The following is a 17,429-nucleotide window of genomic DNA, read 5'->3' as shown; positions in this document are numbered from 1 at the left end:
ACAGCACTCACTCATAAGTCACTTTCAGCCCACAGATGCTGAGATGTCAAAGCAGACATGAGAGGTAGATACAGCCACACAGCTTACTGCAACAGGGTGCTGTAAGTCAAGTGCTGCATAGGCAGCCTTTGACTGGAAAACTTTGCAACCAAGGCAACAGGCAGGAAGGGGATGCAGACAGTGAGTGCAGGACAACACTTCTCACTGTCCCAGAAGTTCAACTGCTATCAGCTTTTTTGAGGCACCAGCAAAAAGGATGGTCTTGAAAGAAAACAAGGATGTTTTGGAGCTGTTTCCCACAATTCTCCTTGAATGAGAGAATGATATCAGAAGTGAAAGCTCAAAGGCACTTGTTGGTTGTTTAGGAAAGTGTTGAAATCCTAGTCATCTGGGAAATTTTCAGTTAGTCTGGACAAGATAAATGTGTGGTAGGACAGGATCATGGGGAAGAAGGTTGTTGGATGTTGGTAACTGTTTTCTCTAGTAATTTTATTAAAAGAGACAACAGTGGACACAAATAATTCAAGTTGCACACTACAGATTTTCTTAAGATTCAGAGCAATATCATGCTGCATAAAAGATGTGTTATCAACACGTATTTAATTATATCAATTGAAACCCAAACAGAGGCATTTGCCAAAAAAAAAAAAAAAAAGTAGTGACAGGATAGTGAATAATTTTTGCACACAGGCCTGACCTATGTTTAATCAAAGTGAGTGAGAATGAAAACACTCCAGCCTTAAAGAAATATATTTCAACTATTGTCCTGACTTTGCTGGACGCACAGAACTATACAGACAAAATAGTCTTCATTAAATAGGGAAGTCATACACTGCATTCAGTAGCCTGATATGGAGCTATTACCTTATACACAGACATATGCTGTTTGTTTTTTTTTTTCCATTTACTCACAAAACATCTGCTCTCTTCTTTGCTTAAATTTTGGCCTCAGTAGAAAGCAGCTTTTACTTTCTCAGCAAAATATTCCTAAATATAGCGATAAATACGGGAAAATATGTTACTATCTATGTGCATGCAGTGAAGAAATAAACGTGTCTATAAAGGTAATGTTTTATTCCAGCCCTATTATTAAAGCCTTGATTGTAAGATCTCTGGTCTGTTTTTCATTTCTTACAATGTTTGAATTTTTAAAAGCAATTACCAACAAAGTCTGGCAGAGGTAAAGTTGATTTTAAACCTTTCCAGTTTCAGTAATATACGCAAGTGTTAACAGCTCAGTTAAAGATGTTTCTAGGAGTACACAAGAAAAAATACTATTCTCCTATCCATCCCAGCAATACAAGAACTTAACTTCTGATTTGTGTTTTGATAGCATTTTTGGAGACTGAGGCTAAAGCATCAACAAGTTTCCCATGTACAGCTCTTAAAAACATCTGTACCTTTAATTGCAATTTCCAGAGTATTACTGCAGGACAACAAAGCAAATATCCTTCACGTGATTTGGCCTTTTCAAAGATTTCTGCGGAGTTTCTTAACAGTCCTTCAGTTTCTTAGTCAAAGAGACCTCTTTAAGTAAAACAAAGCTGTGTTTTCCCTCTGGCTTCAAGGTTGTCAACATAAATCCTACAGAACACAACACAGTGCGGGTGCAGTTCTGAAGAATTTGTGGCCTCCTAACTTTTATTCTCCAGTGTGTACTGGAAGCACCTGTAAAAAAGGAGTGAGATGCTCTCTGAAGGCCATGATGGGAGCCCCCCAGCCTCTCAATGCATGTTATCTGTCTCAGCGCATGTTATCTGTGTTTCAGTGTGTCCCATCACTGCCCTCAATACAACTTCTCACTACAGTGCTCCACATTAGGAGTCCCACCAGCATTGTGCTCATTTTCTCAGCTCCAGTGCTTCTCCCAGTGCCCTGGTTACCACTGAGATTTCTCCCCAGGCCTTGCTAAACTGTGATTTTGAAAGGTTTCATCTCAAAACCAGGAATCTGACCAGATTTCTTTGAAAATGGGACTAGTTTCATTCAAACCACGTCATAAACTTCAACAGAGTCTGGGTTTTGACTTCCTTGTGAAACTTGAAACCACATGTGTTCCACATGCTTTAGGGTTTTGTTGTGAATATCTTACACAGCTCTCTGGGAATAACCTTTTCTTGTGGGCTTTTAGCATTTCCTATCCCAGCCAGAACCATAAAAAGCAAAGACTGGAAAATATGAAAGCTAAAATTATGTGGGAAAAGAGAGGACTTAACTTTTTAAGCCTCAGACAAAGTTTGTGTTCATTTAGAGCTCAGAGTAAAGTTTTGAATTAATCCTTGTTTTATTTAAACTGTTAGCCTTAATTAGGTGCACTCACGAGAAATCACTTCCGCTCTAATACAGAATCATAGAACTTGCAACACATGGAAATTATAAACACTTTGGAGTGACATGAGAGATGGGTGTTGGCTCTGCAGCAGCAGAAGAGCAAATATTTACAGTACATTAGGTTTTGCTTCGCTCCTAAATTATTATCTTCCCCTCTGGAATAGTTTATTTTCCAAAGACAGATTGCTACTTTTGCCAGTCCCCTCCCCATCAGCACCATGGCAGGCAATTCTTTTTCCTATATTTCTGTATTGAACTTTCTTGTTCTAGCTCTCCACAGATCCAAACGAGAACTAAGAAGTTCTTAATTTGCTGTCTCTTTTGTCCCTGAATCACACTTGAGCCTCTGGAATTATTGTAGTCCTCTGAGCTCCTCTGGTTTCTCATTTTCAAAATAAAGATACCAAATGTTAACTTCTTAACAGAGGTGTTAATTCATATCCATAAGAGGACTTTAAAATAGAAAGTGATATGTAATGTTAATTAGTGGTATTATGATTGCTTATTCCAAAAGCCCAAAGAAGCTGTTACTTTACGGATTACTTAAGTCAATGCTAAAATATTGCCATCTTTGATCTCACAGGATTCAGCTATGGAAAGTTAAATAGAATAAAAGAAACACTATGGCATAAAGGGGAAGAAATAATTACACATAGCATTTTTATTCCCCTGGTATAAATCTGCAGTGCATGATGTGCCGTTAGGTTCTGCAGTAAATGTACAACATCCTGGCTTTGCGCTTACAATAGCTAAAACCATCTGCGTACGTGTAAAACCTTTGCTGGCAGGTTTCCATGTGTGGTTCATGCATTCCTTTGCCTGTGCAATTTGAACCTGTCAAAAACTAATTAAATAATTATGTGGTTGTTACTGCAGCTGTGTGTATTCTTCATTACGCTGCAAGGCTGCGGTTTGAGGCGCTCTCCTGCTCTGGGTTTCAAAATATTAGTAATGGAAGGTGTGTTGTCGGTGCGTGTTCTGCTGCTGCCAGAAAAAGCAGAGAGGGAAGGGAACCATTTTAATATCAGTTTGTCACCACACTTTTTACTGCATTTTCCGATTACACAACACAGAGATGAAAATAAAAGTTAGCTCCTTGCGCAGGCAGAATTCTGCGTGGCCTGCCCTGCATGCAGGATCTCGGGAAATCCCTGAAGGGCCCTTCTGGCAGGTGTGTGACCAAAGAGCGGCTCTGCAGCGCTTCCAGGCCTGCAGAGGTGGACTGTGGGTTGACAGCAGGAAAGTGAGACAGAGAGTGGTCTCCTCCTAGACCAGGCCCAGGCCGCTCTTAGCCCCGCTCCTGACTCAGCCCCATGGGCCCCTCCTCCCTGTGACTGGATTTGGGGTGACAGTGTGTCATCTCCTCCAAGAACAAATTGAGTTGACTTAGCAGCAATTGCAATTAATCTTGATCTTAGCCTGAGGTGCTGTACAGATGTAACACAGCATTGCTTAATTTAGTCTTTGGCCAAATTATGACACTGTCACTCACCAACATAAGTTTTCCATTGAATAACAAGAAACTGTCTCTGCAGTAAAATAATTCCTGGCTCCACTACCTAGTGGAAATAACTTTTGTAATGATAAAAACATAGCTATCATTTACATTGACTAAAACAGCGTAAGTGGGCAGCAGAAGGGCAGTCAGTGGACACAGGACATAACCCTACCTTGTGTCTGTTGACCATGTGCAACAGAAGAAGAGGAAGCAGCCCATTGTGAAGGCAGGTAAGATCTCCTCATCAGGAAAGGTATTTCTCAGGACCACTTAATGAAGCTGCTCAGTCAGCCCATAGGTAGATAGAGCTGTTATTTCCATAACAAAACAGAAGATATCAAGGATGTTTTCCATTGCTGTGGAAGAAATGCCCTGTTTCCACATTTTAGAATTTTAGAAACAGCACAGCTGTTGGAGTAACAGCAGCAACAGCAAAGCTGACTGTTACAGAATATCTCCAATTTATTATATTTATGGAGCAACTTTAGTTTTAATAAGGCTTTCCTCTAATTTGTGGAACTGTATCATCACATCTACAGTTGTCTGCTTGGCTAAATGTTCAAAAATACTAATAACGGGAAAATTCCAGACACTGACTTTTTAAAAAATATTTTTCTTGTATGCACCCACGGTATAATACATCAGGGTAGATGCTTTCCTCCTCATGTTTTCACATGATTTATAACTATTGGCCTAGAAGATACAGTCTTTCTCCGTCTGCTCAACAATCATTTATTACCTAAAGCAATTTGTTTGGTAAGTGCCCTTCTCAGATCTTCCCACAGAAAGCATGCAGGTGAGTAGTAAAAAATTCCTGAAAACTAAAGCTAGGAGACAAAAAAGCTGCTTTCAGAAAATCCAGGCTGGAAGCTAACGGCTTTGAGTAGCCTATGCCTCTGGGTCCCTCTCGTGGCCCAGCAAAAAAGAAAAGCTGTTGCCAACCCCTGTACACAGTCCAACACACCGATACACAGGCAAGTACAATACATCGGAAGGACAGACATGCTGGTAATCTGTGTGAGAGCTGATCTGAACCTGTTTCTCATTAATCTTCCAGCTATTGAAATTCCAGGGAAATACCACGTAGAGTCAAATGGCACAACTTCATTTTCATGTTTACTTCACATGGTCTTATAAATGTAATGAAACTACTGCAGATTACTATCCAACATGCTGAAAGGGTGTCAGAAGATGATTGCATTTCATATAGCTTCCAGATCTATATTCAGGGTTGTATATTCAGTATTTCTTACATTCCAGACTTGTGTGTTATGTTCTTAGTAATTAGGAAGTAATTTCCTAAGCACAGTCAGAGCAAACTTTGTTTGGGGCAGTGTACATTTGCTTTTGGGGAGGGGGGGACTCTTTGTTAATAACTGAATATTATAATCAACATCATCTGCTTTCTTTGAGTTGAAGCTTTTTTACAAGCTAAAAACATCAGGAAAAGCTTCAGGCAAGTAGACAACAGCCTGATATTGTAAATTTGGGAAAGACAGAGGGAAAGTCAAGGACTGACCAAATATCTTTAAAAATATATAGCTTTGGCTGAAGCATCAAGGGGCTTTTGGCACCTGCCTCTATCCAAGCAGCAAGAACTGACACCAGAAAATAAAGTGCTGTGCCAGCATGTGCCGGATCCTGCAGATCCTGCAGTTTCAAGGGCAACAGAACTGTTCTGCTCAATCCACCTACTCTCACTACTGGTAAAGATGCTAATTGGGCATGAAAGATGTGAGGAGATACAAAGCAGCAGCTGAGCAAAAAGATCAGTGCAGCATCTGATGCTGCAAAAGTTAGCAACATGCAGGGGAGTATGTGCCAATGAGGGAGGCTCATCAGAAAAAGGACTATAAAGGCAGCCCTCGCTTCACAGTCACCCAGTTGCCAGCACCAGCTACAAACACGCTAACCTCTGCTAACCAGATGTATGGCAACCTCACATCCTTTTTACTGCCTGAGGGCCCATCCTCACAGGGCCTTGGGGATCTCTTCATTCTTTTAGATACAACTCTGAGTAATATTGGTTGTTTTCTTCAAGAAAATTGTATTGAAATGTTACTTGTCCCACTTTCCCCCTCCAAGAGGTCCTGGAGCTGCCAGGGACTCCTCTGTGCCATTTTCTCCTACCTCCAACTGATTCCTCCCAGTTTTCTTCTACCTGCATTGCCTTCCTCTGCAATGTACATAAGTGCATACTTAAGCACTTAAGTATAAGCACCAGCTATACCACTTCCACAAAATCATACACGCTTGTCCCCAAAGAGCTATTTTGATCCCAGAAAGTAGAGAAATAAATTCAATTTCACTTATGCTAAGGAGAAGCTTTAAGTCACTCCAGTTTATTTACAGCATTGGCTTGCTGTGCTTGTTGCAAAGAAACTGACAAAGGCAGAATGATATGCTTGAGATCAAGCGTATATATACCGGCACATTCATCAAACAAACAGGCAGCATCATGTGTAACAATTTACATAGCCAAGTTTGGCAACCAGACTGCATACATGCTTTCTTGGAAGCTGTAAATAACAAAAGATATAAAAATGTCCAGACAAAACTTCATTTTTCTTTCCAAATAATCTAGAATCCACTTATCTAATGACACAACAGCAAGAAGACAATCTAAAGCTTTTGGCTTAAGTCTTTCCACTTTATTTGTTTATCCATTTCAGAAAATGCCCATCAAGCACAAGCAGACCATCAGGCATCTGGTCTCAAAGCCACTTCCAGTGGAAGTGCTTCCCTTTTTATTGAAAGCTGCTGGAGAAAGAACTTGCAGCTGCAGGGACAAGGAAGACATGCTGTGCCACCACAGGTGCTGGTGCCACAGGTCAAAATGCCGTCTTCACATGAGCTAGTGGAGACCATATCCAACACAGCTCCATTCGCCTACTCCAGAGATGTGTTGACACAGGAGATAACTGCTTGAGAGCAGAATGATTTTCTGGATCCTCCTGTTGTGCAGATGTGAATTATTAATGCTATGTTTTCAGGAGGAAAAACATAGGAAATCATGACAAAATGAACAATATTACATAGCATAATTCTTCATCTGCCTGTAGTGTCCCACTAATGACACAAAAGCAATTTAAAACATAAACAAACATTTTCAATTTAAATACCTAATGATAACATGGGGATCTTACGTAACTAGTCTGATTCTTAGCGGTACAGAACACCACCATGTAATTCAGGACGACTCACGCTGATAAAGGCCAGTACTTATGACTCAAGATGACCATCTTGAGAAAATCTTAGTGTAAGACGATCCATGTTTTTTCCTGAACCATAGTAATTTTCTGTTTATGAAGTCAAAAGAAATATATCAGTTCCCATGAAATGAGTATTCAGTCCCTCATATTTACACATTCACACACAAACAGATATATATATCTAGCTGTGTGTATGTAGGCTGTATTTAATGAAAGCATTTCACAGAGTCACAGAATCACAGAAACATCAAGGCTGGAAAAGACCTACAAGATCATCCAGTCCAACCATGCACCTATCACCAATAGTTCTCACTAAACTGTACCCCTCAACACAAAATCCAAAAGTTCCTTGAACACCTGCAGGGTCTGTGACCACCTCCCTGGGCAGAACATTCCAGTGCTTGACCACTCTTTCAGAGTAGTATTTCCTAATATCCAGCCTGATTCTCCCCTGGTGCAGCTTGAAGCCATTCCCTCTAATTCTATCACCAGTTACATGAGAGAAAAGGCCAGCCCCCAGCTCATTACAACCTCCCTTCAGGTGGTTATAGAGAGCAGTAAGGTCTCCCCTGAGCATCCTCTTCTCCAGACTGAACAACCCCAGCTTCATCAGCTGTTTCTCATAAGACTTGTGCTCTAGACCCCTCACCAGCTTTGTCGCCCTTCTTTGAACCCACTTCAGGGCCTCAATGTCTTTCTTGCACTGAGGGGCCCAAAATTGGACACAGTATTCGAGGTGCAGCCTCACCAGAGCTGAGTACAGGGGGACGATCACTTCCCTGTTCTTGCTGGCAACACCGTTCCTGATGCAAGTGATTTAATTTAATTTAATTCATTTTATAAAATTATATTTCTTACAAACAGTAAATAAGTAAAGTCAATACTATTGATGTACTTCTTAAAACAAGAAATTCTCACAACAAACATCTTGTCAAGTTCTGTACTTCTAATTTATGATGATGTTCAGAAATTCAGTCAACCTGAGAACTAAAAAACATGTGGGTGTTGTAAAACTATCCACTGTAATAAAACAGTTGCAACATTTTTAGCCAGCTGAGGAACTGGGAATTAGGCTGATGGAAGGGATTATTGCTTAATATTTTCCGTAACATCAGCAATCTTGTCAAAATTCCCTGGTTGCTCTGAGTGTAGGAGACGTCTGTTTTATGGGGTGAGCACATATCCTGGAATGTCTGCCATGAAATAGCGTCACAACCAGGCTTCATTACCCCTTCACACAGTAAGCCTGGTTTACACTTCAGAGTGCTGTGGAAAAATCACACCTTTGGTCCTTATGCCACAAAAAACCTAATTGTAGATAGTTCTGCAGACTGACAAATCCTCTGGCCAGTATCATGTATTTCAGGTTGAGAATGACGACAGGCTGTACCACCAAGCAAATCATTTTGCCATTTACACTGCACTGTGCAAACTTCTGCTAGAAGGATCTCCCTGTATAGCTGTCTCTTACCCAGCTCATGGATTGTAACTAAGGGCACAAATCCCAGTTGGAGGCCAGTCTCTAGCAGTGTGCCCTAAGAGTCGATACTGGGACTAAATATACTTACCATTTTCACAAACAATCTGAACACTGGTATGGGGTGCATCCTCACCAAGCCTGCAGAAAATACAGAACTATGAAGAGAGACTTCATTTTGTCATGCTGTGCTGTCATCTGAGCTAGAGAAATGGTCTCAGAGGAACCTCATGAAATTTAATGAATTGAACTGGTCTACAAATAATTGAGTTGTTTTGCATCTGGGGAAGAAAAACACCATGCATCAGTATGTTCCTGGAGATGAAAGGGCTGAAAAAGTCATTCTACCAAGAACATCCAGAGTGTACTAGTGGATGCCAAATTGACAATGAACCTGCAGCGTGCACTCCAGGCAAAGAAGGCCAACAGCTAATAGCACTAACACCCCACGTTGAGGGAGGTGATCCTTCACCTCTGCTCAGCACTGGTGAGACACATCTGGAGAGCTGGGCCTGCTCTCAGCTTCCCAGCACAAGAGAAACACGGACATATTGAAGCAACTCTGACAGAGGGGCATAAATATGATATGGAGATTGTAGTATCTTTCATACACAGAGAGGCTGAGAGAGCTGTGCCTGTTCTGCTTCTAAAAGAGTGTTACAGTGTGTATAAATACATGATGAGAGAACCTAAGAAGAGGGAGGCAGACTCTTCTCAGTAGTTCTTGCTGACTGAACAAGAGGAAGTCGGCACAAACTAGAACGTACTGGATTCCAAGGGAGCATGAGAAAATAGTCTATTACTGTGAAGGTGGTCAAACAGGCACAGGTTGCCCAGAGAGGCTGAAGCATCACCATCTTTGGAGATACTTAAAAACCCAGATGGACACTCCAATGTAACTTGCTTTAGATGACTCTGCTTGATAGAAGGGCATTGATCTCAACATGATCTCAAGAAATCCCTTTCAGGCTCAGCCATTCTGTGACCCATTGATTCTGTGACAGTGGTACTGACAAACCTTCAGGACCTGTGTAGTGTGAAGAACAAAGATCTGAATCCTTGGAAAAACAACAACTTCTATCAATGGAAAGGGTGATGCTTTGCATTTATGGTATTTTTCCCCAGGCCCTTTATTTTTTAGATTATCAGTTTTATAAGAGTTCTAAGCATGCTGCATGCCTGAGCCCAACTGAGACAACTCTCAGGAGAAGGTACAGTGGTCATCTAGTGATTTGTTAGAATAACACTGACTGTTAGCTAAATATATTTTGCTTACCTCACTTTTACAGCCTTTGTAAAAGAGAAAAAAATATTTCAGAGAAAATATTCAAGTGAAAGTGAGGGAGAATAAGAAAGGCTTCAAAAGAGTACAGTCTATTCTAAAATACTCCCGTAGGCACTGTTCACACAGAGAACAAATACTTGGAGGTGGCACAGGGAGGCATAGACTTGCTAACTTTAATCAAGTGAGCCTAGGGAATGGCAGACATATCAGCAGGAACATGAGCCTGAAAGTGCAGGCAAATTATGACTCGCCAGGTGAAGCTGAAGCCTGTGCTGACATTTTCCCCCCACTGTTGTCCTTTCCCAGGCTAGCTAAATTTGTGTTGTTTTCACACTTTTATTTTGCTGCATAAGAATGTTTTTAGGTCTTGATTTCACTGACAGTTCATCTGAGTTACAGCTTTTCAGCAATTCTTTTGAATCTGCTGCCATCTACTGAACACAAATCAAGCTGTAATTTATGGTTTTTGCGGTCAGCAGTGCATGTTTTGAGCTTCTAAGACATTCAGGGTTTTGTCCCACTCTCCTTCCACTTCAAGGTGCAGCTTACAGTGTGGTAAGTTTTGCGTGCATTTTCATAGTAGGCTGCCAGATGTAACCGATTAACTGATAAAGGGCTAATTCTGTGTATATACCCTCTGTGTCCACGTGTAAATCACTTTATTTTCAGCACCTGGGGATTTTCATTAGATTGCTCTCCACAGATAAATTCATGCTTGAATATCTCTGTCAAAACAAAATAATTCTTAAAAGTTGTGAGCATCTAAAACTTTGACTGAGCCAGGTTGTCTGCACAGAAGTACATCAGTGAGCTGCAGCGTATTCAGGAAAATCTCACTGTAAAATATCTAGCTGACAAGTTTCTGTCTAATTTGGAAGTTAAGCAATCTTTCATTCACTTGGACAAGCAGCAACATTTTCAATACTTCTTAGCTGCTTTCGAAGCCGGGAGTGATTCAACAGTGAAATTTAGAAGTGAGAGACTGCAAATGAGTGATGAGGCTCCAAGAGATGGCTGACAGTCAAAACACGTACTCTGCTTCCTGCCACTCCTGCTCCCAGGCAACTCCATCCCCTTTAGTACCAGTATGGTGGGTTTCTGACACTGGCTTACTTCATTTTAGCTTACAGAACCAGAGTAAACCCTGATTGTTTGTCATTTTGTCATTTTGGTGTTTTTTTGTTTGTTTGTTTTGGTTTGTTTTGGTTTGGTTTGGTTTTTGTTTTTCTTTCTGGGGAAAACTTCCCTAGTAGAAAATAGTATGCTTCACAACAAAAAATGCTAATTAAAAAATGTACTAAATACTTGTTTTGGCTGAGATAGTAGCTGGCAAGTTCTGTGTTTTGGATTTTTGATGAAAATAGTGGCATTAACACACCACTATTTTTAGTTGTTGTTGTTAAACAGTGCATACAAAAAAAACAAGGACTTTTCAGTTTATTATGCTGTTCTGCATGTGGAGGCGTGCAGGCAGTTTGGATGGGACACAGTCAGGACTGCTGGCACAAACTCGAAAAAGTTCTCCATACCCATACCACATCAAGTTCAACCATGAAACTGGGGAAAATTGGCTGGGGTATTTGCTTGGAGACTGGCTGGGCATCACCCCACTAGAGGTAAGCAATAGTATTCTGCATAAGTTGTTAGGGCTTTTTTTGTTGTTACTGTATTCTCTTTGATGGGTTGGGGGTGCTTTTTGTTTTCTTTTCCTTCTTACCTACTCTGTCCCTACCTCAACCTGTGAGGTCTCACAATTCTTTTTTTGTTGTTGTTCTTTTCCTAAAGAAAGAAGAAAGAGCATGTGAGGAAGGGCTGTGAATGAACATCTGCATGGCGCTTTGCTGTCCGCTGTTGTCAAAGCACAATATGAAGCTAAGTATATGTAGTTATGGAGAAACTGGAAATGTAATGACCAGCTTAAGCTGGAACAAAAAGTCTGTGTCAGATTCAATATCAGTGCTGAAGTAATCCACAAATTAGATGTCTTTAAAAACGAAATATGGTTCTGTAATAGCCAGTAGTCTGACTTACACATATCTAGCCTGTCTTCATGAGATATGGTCTTCTAGTATTTTTTTTTTTTTTTCAAGAACTTACATTTTTTTATATTCAAGAACTTAACAAGCTCTACTAATTCTCTTTCCCACCCACTTACAGCACAGCACCTTTTTATCATTACCACTCTTGTATTTGTCTGACAGTCATTTGTCTCCCCAGTCTGCTGAAAGGAAGTGTAATGGTGGATGGGTAAAAGGGTAAAAGTGGGTAAATGATGGGTAAAAGGGTAAAAGATTGGTGAAAGTGAAAGGGTAATGGTGTTTGATAAGCTGGACATGAGCCAGCAATGTGCCCTCTCCCAGAAAGTCAACTGCATCAAAAGAAGCGCTGCCAGCAGGTTAAGAGATCCCTCTCTGCTCTGCACTGGTGAGGCCACACCTGGAATACTGCATCCAGATGCGGGAAGAAATGTCTCCACCTCGATGTGTGAACAGCATTGCACTCAGTGCCTATTCTCCAAGTTACTTGTACTCGTGACTGTTTTTGTGACTGTTCAGATCAATGTATTTACTCTTTTGTTACAAGGATAATGACTAAAGTACCACAAAAATCTTCTCATGTTAGCTGGACTGCCTTTGCCGAGGCTGGCTGATACACTGCACATTTGCAGCAAGTAGCCTGTTCAGCAACCTCAAGTACTGTGTTCACTTTTGGGCCCCTCGCTACAAGAAAGACATTGAGGCCTTGAAACGTGTCCAGAGAAGGGCAACAAAGTTGGTGAGGAGTCTGGAGAACAAGTCTTATGAGGAGCTGCTGAGGGACCTGAGATTGTTCAGCCTGGAGAACAGCAGGCTCAGGAAAGACCTCATTTCACTCCACAACTTCCCGAAGGGAGGGTGTGACGAGGAGGGGTTTGGCCTCTTCTCCCAAGCAACGAACAGGACCCAAGGAAACAACTGCAAGTTGTATCAGAGGAGGTTTAGATTAAACATAAGGAGAAACTTTTTCTCTCAGAGAGTGGTCAGGCACTGGAATGGCTGCCCAGGGAGGTGGTGGAGTCACCGTCCCTGGCAGCGTTCAAGAGACATCTGGATGAGGAGCTGCGAGATATGGTTTAGTGCTTGTGGTAGCAGTGGTAATGGGAGGACGGTTGGACTGGATGATCTTGTAGGTCCTTTCCAACCTTGTGATTCTATGATTCTATGACCTACGTTGGAAACCCCATGATCACTTAATGGCGGCGCACAGTACGGCGAACCACTGGCACAGCAGGCACCGCCATGCGAGCGGGAGGCGGGGCCGGGTTGCCGGAAGAGCCGCGCGGACGGCGGCGTTGAGGGAACGGCAGCGCTTCCGCCGCGACGTAATGGCGGGGAGGCGGTAGGGGTCGGAGTGTCGGCGGCTGGTGAGTGCCCTTCTCTCGGCGAATGGCGGCCGGGAGGGGCCTCCCGCCGTGTTCCCAGGCGCCCTCTCGCCGAGCGTCTCCCCCGACCGAGTTTCCGCGCCTGCGGCGGCCCGGGCCGTGGCCTTTACTCCTTCCTTCCCTTCCTCCCTTCCTCCGCTCAGCGCCGGGGTGGTTGCTGTAGGGGCCGAGCGGGGAGGTAGGAGGCGGGCCGGAGCCGTGTGCGTGCTGCGAGGAGGGCTGGAAGAGGGGGCTGCGGGGCGAACGAGGGTCCCGGGCTTAGCAGCGCGTGTCCTGCGTGGCGTTGACGGCGCCCTTCCCTGCGGCAGCCGGCCGGTAGCTTGGCGGCACTGTCCGCTCCTCCCGACCCCGCGGGGGGTGCCTCTCGCACCGGTGGCGTTGCTGCTGACCGCTGGCCGTCCGGAGCCACGTGAGTGCCGCGCCCTGCCTCGTGTCAGCTGCGGGGTGAGGCCGGGGCGCGCCGAGCGTCCTGCCCGACCTGTGCGTGGGCGTGGGCTGGGCTCGCGAGGTGACTGCGGAGGGACCTGTTTAATAAGAAGTTGGTGGCAGCTTCTTTCCTAGCATAAGAAGCAAGTCTAGTTTGTACTCGGTATTGTTATTGGTTCCTACTTAGAATGACTGCACCCCTGCCGTAATGTGCAACTGACTGAGTTCAGGTCTTCGGAGAGGGACCCAAGAACTGTCACTGTTGTAAGAACAGAGCTCTGCTTATGTGGTGGTTACACACTGAAAGCTTCAGGCTGGTAGGAAGCAGACACTGAGATATGGTATACTGGTGCCTTTGGAGCCTGCAGAACTTTTTTGTGTGTATGTATATGCACATATGTAAATGTATGTACATACATATGTGAGTGTGTGTATAGGTGTAGATAGATATCTATAAAATCAAGCATCCAGTATCCATACTGAATACATTAGAAGTGAATTATCTACTGCTTCAGTAGTTCTGTAGCTTTCTCTGCAGTCTTAAGCACATAAATCTTCTTTTGAAAGAGAAAAAAATTCCAGTTTGGTTGTATATGGCTAGATTTCAATCATGTAAAATACAGTGTAGTTGCACGGACTGATTTTTCTTTATTTGGTTTAACATCTCTTCCAGATAACTCTCCTTTCCTAGTCTCCCAGGTTTAAGTTAGCTCCTTAATTACAGTACTCTGAATGCTTTTTATGGTAAGAAAACAGATGTGGTAAAGTCTGGGGTGCATGTTGGCAGCCCATGTTTTTTAGGCAATACTGAAGTAGTATGAAATATGCATTTTTACTACCCAATAATATGAAACCTCTGAGTTCTGGAAGAGGTAAAAAGTGCAAAGTCCATTAGCAGCTAAGGTTTTTTTTATCACTGGGTGATGTTTGCCTCAGACCAATTGTTGCTCATCTGTAACACTGATCACGATTTTAATCCTTAACAAAGTGAACAGTGTCTGCAGAGGTGACAGTGGGGGATGATATTTGGATGATGGTTTTAATTAGCTTTTCATAGAATCGTAGAATGGCTTGAGTTGGAAGGGACACCAAACATCATCAAGTTCCAACCCTGTGTCACAGGTAGGGCCACAAACCTGCATATCTTATACTAGACCAGGCTGTCCAAGGCCCCATCCAGCCTGGTCTTGAACACCTCCAGGGACAGGGCGCTCACGGCTTATCTGGGCATCCTGTTCCAGCACCTCACCACTCTCTCCTTAAAGAACATTGCCTGACATCCAGTCTAAATGTTCTGTCCTTGAGTTTAAAATCATTCCCTTTTGTTCCATCACTTTGGAGCATTGCCTTTACTGCTGCCTAAATACTCTGTGTGTACCAGAGTTTGTTCTGTGACTCTTTAAAAGTTTTGTACTGAGCTGAGTATACTGAGGGAAAGAAAAAAAAAAAAAAAAAGGCCATGGACTATCACTGCATTTTGTGAACCAGCTTTAGACATTTCAAGAGGAGAAGCTTATATTAATTTTGAATTTTATTTGATTGAAGTAAAATTTCATTTTCACCAAGATGTTCCTGTCTTTACGGTATTACAGAGCTAGGGCTTTTATTTTTGAGATTTCAGTAACCAGTACGTCTGTATTTATTGGTTGATTATTTTTAAAATACTCCTTTTAACTTTTATTTTCTAGGTGCGAACCACAGAATCAAATAGCAATAACTATGGGAGACACTGCGAAGCCTTACATTACCAAACAAAGTAAGGAACCAGAGATAATATTTGAAGAAGAGTTCAAAGGAGGTCTCTCACAGAAAGACTACCAAGTAACAGATGAATATGGAAATGGCCATAGCAATAAAATAGATATCAGCCTGCAGAAGAAGAAGGGAACACCAGGTCATTATGGAGGTAGTCCCAGACGAGGACCACGTACTGTTTTCAGTAGCCCAAATTCTCTTAAAAATATAACTCCCAGTCCAGGGTCAAAGTTGAGTGACACTCAAAAAGACCAAATAAAGAAGTGGATATCTGATGACCACCGTGGTAATTCTGAAAACCGGAGAGACTACAGATCTGGAATCTGGATTCCCACGCATAACAGAACAAGAAAGGACTCTTTTCACGAAGTTGAAGGTGCAGGAAACAGAAATGTAAGACGACAACTTCAGAAAGACTTAGCAGATGAAGACGTGTCAGACTTGCAGAGAGGAAGCTCTGGTAATCAAGATGTTTGGTATTATACATACTATTTGGTACCTTTCTGTATATGTTAATGAAAAGTAAAATTTCTACAATCGCTGTTAAATCAAAAAAATGTTTTTGTTCTGTCATACAATGCAAATTTACTCTATTATGTTGAATCACTTTAAACAAGTTGATACAGTGTGTGGTATAGAACTTGTTTTATAAATTGTGTTAGGTTTTACATGGTACAGAAATTACAACAACTGTATGTTGTCCCTGTTTGCAGTTTTCCAGGTATGGTTTGATTGAATCTGTTAATAGATAATTAATTTAGGTTGCTACAGGATAAAATTCTAGAGTTGCCATTGAAGTCCATAAAAGTGCATATTAATGAAGACTGAAAACAATGTGTCGGAGATGTTGTGAGAACTTAATACTCACAAGTAAGTAGTGCAGTAAGAACAAATAATGTATTTCCCATTAAGTCATAAGTATAATCAGAACTTCTGTGAATCTGAGTATGAGAAAAAAGTGTAAGTAGACTAAAGCAGTGAGAAGCATCGTAGAATCGTTCAGGTTGGAAAAGACCACTAAGGCTGTCTAGTCCAACCATCAACCCATAACCACCATGCCCACTAACCACGTCCCACCATTCCTGCTAACCATGTCCTTCTGTGCCACATTCCACCCACCACATTCCTGAGCACTTTCAGAGATGGGCAACTTGTGCCAATGTGTCACCACTCTTTCTGAGAAGAAATTTTTTCTGATATGTAACCTGAACCTCCACTGGTACAACTTAAGGCCATTACCTCTCATCTTATTCTTAAAAAAAAAATCTTAAAAAATAAACCAACATTTTTTTATATGTTTATAGTTAGGTAAAATAAGAGAGATTGTGACCTGGCTGAGGTGCTGCTAAGAGGGCAGGGATCAGCTAACTGTTATCAAGAGGTCTCTTATTCTAGTTAAGATTATGGTCTGTTCTGCTCCTCTCCTGGGAAGGTCTTGCTAGTTGATGTATAAAAATCTACTCTACTATAAAAGAGACTCTACTGTCTTTTTTCTTGACATCAGTTGTAAGAGGATGAACTCTGAGCAGGTGTCCAGTGTCTCCCATTGTTAGAAATAAATTGCAAAGTAAAGCTCAGTCTCAGAAGGAAAGAGCAGAGCAAAATTTACACAGGGGAATTGAGTTAGTGGCATGCAGGAAAAGGCAAGCCTCTCTTTAAAACTGTATCTAAAAGGATATGCAACTTTAATTTTGGAAATCCATTCTGGAACAAATAATGTAACCTACTGTGGTTATCTGCCAGATAGCAAAGAGACAAGTAGTGGTAAATGTGCCTAGAAGAAAGTATAAAGAATGTAATTTATTTCTTAAAAATGATAAAACGATGACATGGGAGAAAGGTTATACTGTTAGTAGTATTATACTACTGTTAGTAGTATTATACTACTGTTAGCATTATACTACTGTTAGTAGTATTATACTACTGTTTGTTAGTAGTATTATACTGCTGTTTGTTAGTAGTATTATACTGCTGTTTGTTAGTAGTATTATACTGCTGTTAGTTAGTAGTATTATACTGCTGTT

General features: G+C 41.8%; 1 protein-coding gene across 6 annotated transcripts in view; it reads left to right on the top strand.

Annotated features, from left to right (window-relative positions):
- The first annotated feature begins 13,138 nt into the window (after window positions 1-13,138).
- TUT7 (terminal uridylyl transferase 7) overlaps window positions 13,139-17,429 on the top strand; it is a 32,063-nt gene continuing 27,772 nt past the window's right edge. For 4 of the 6 annotated variants that reach the window (XM_042877388.1, XM_042877392.1, XM_042877393.1 and 1 more), the window contains exons 1-2: window positions 13,139-13,206; window positions 15,339-15,865. In XM_042877388.1, coding sequence (XP_042733322.1) covers window positions 15,370-15,865 — 496 coding nt within the window. In that variant the 5' untranslated portion in view covers window positions 13,139-13,206; window positions 15,339-15,369. Of the gene's footprint in view, window positions 13,207-13,230; window positions 13,403-13,612; window positions 13,634-15,338; window positions 15,866-17,429 lie in introns of those variants that run through there. The other 2 variants (XM_042877389.1, XM_042877391.1) reach the window with 2 other exon arrangements.

Source organism: Lagopus leucura, unplaced genomic scaffold, assembly GCF_019238085.1.
Source record: "Lagopus leucura isolate 7727_CA_CO unplaced genomic scaffold, USGS_WTPT01 Super-Scaffold_100018, whole genome shotgun sequence".
In the NCBI taxonomy this organism is placed as follows: domain Eukaryota; kingdom Metazoa; phylum Chordata; class Aves; order Galliformes; family Phasianidae; genus Lagopus; species Lagopus leucura.
Note: the sequence above shows the minus strand (reverse complement) of the source record. Positions and strands in the feature narration are given on the sequence as shown.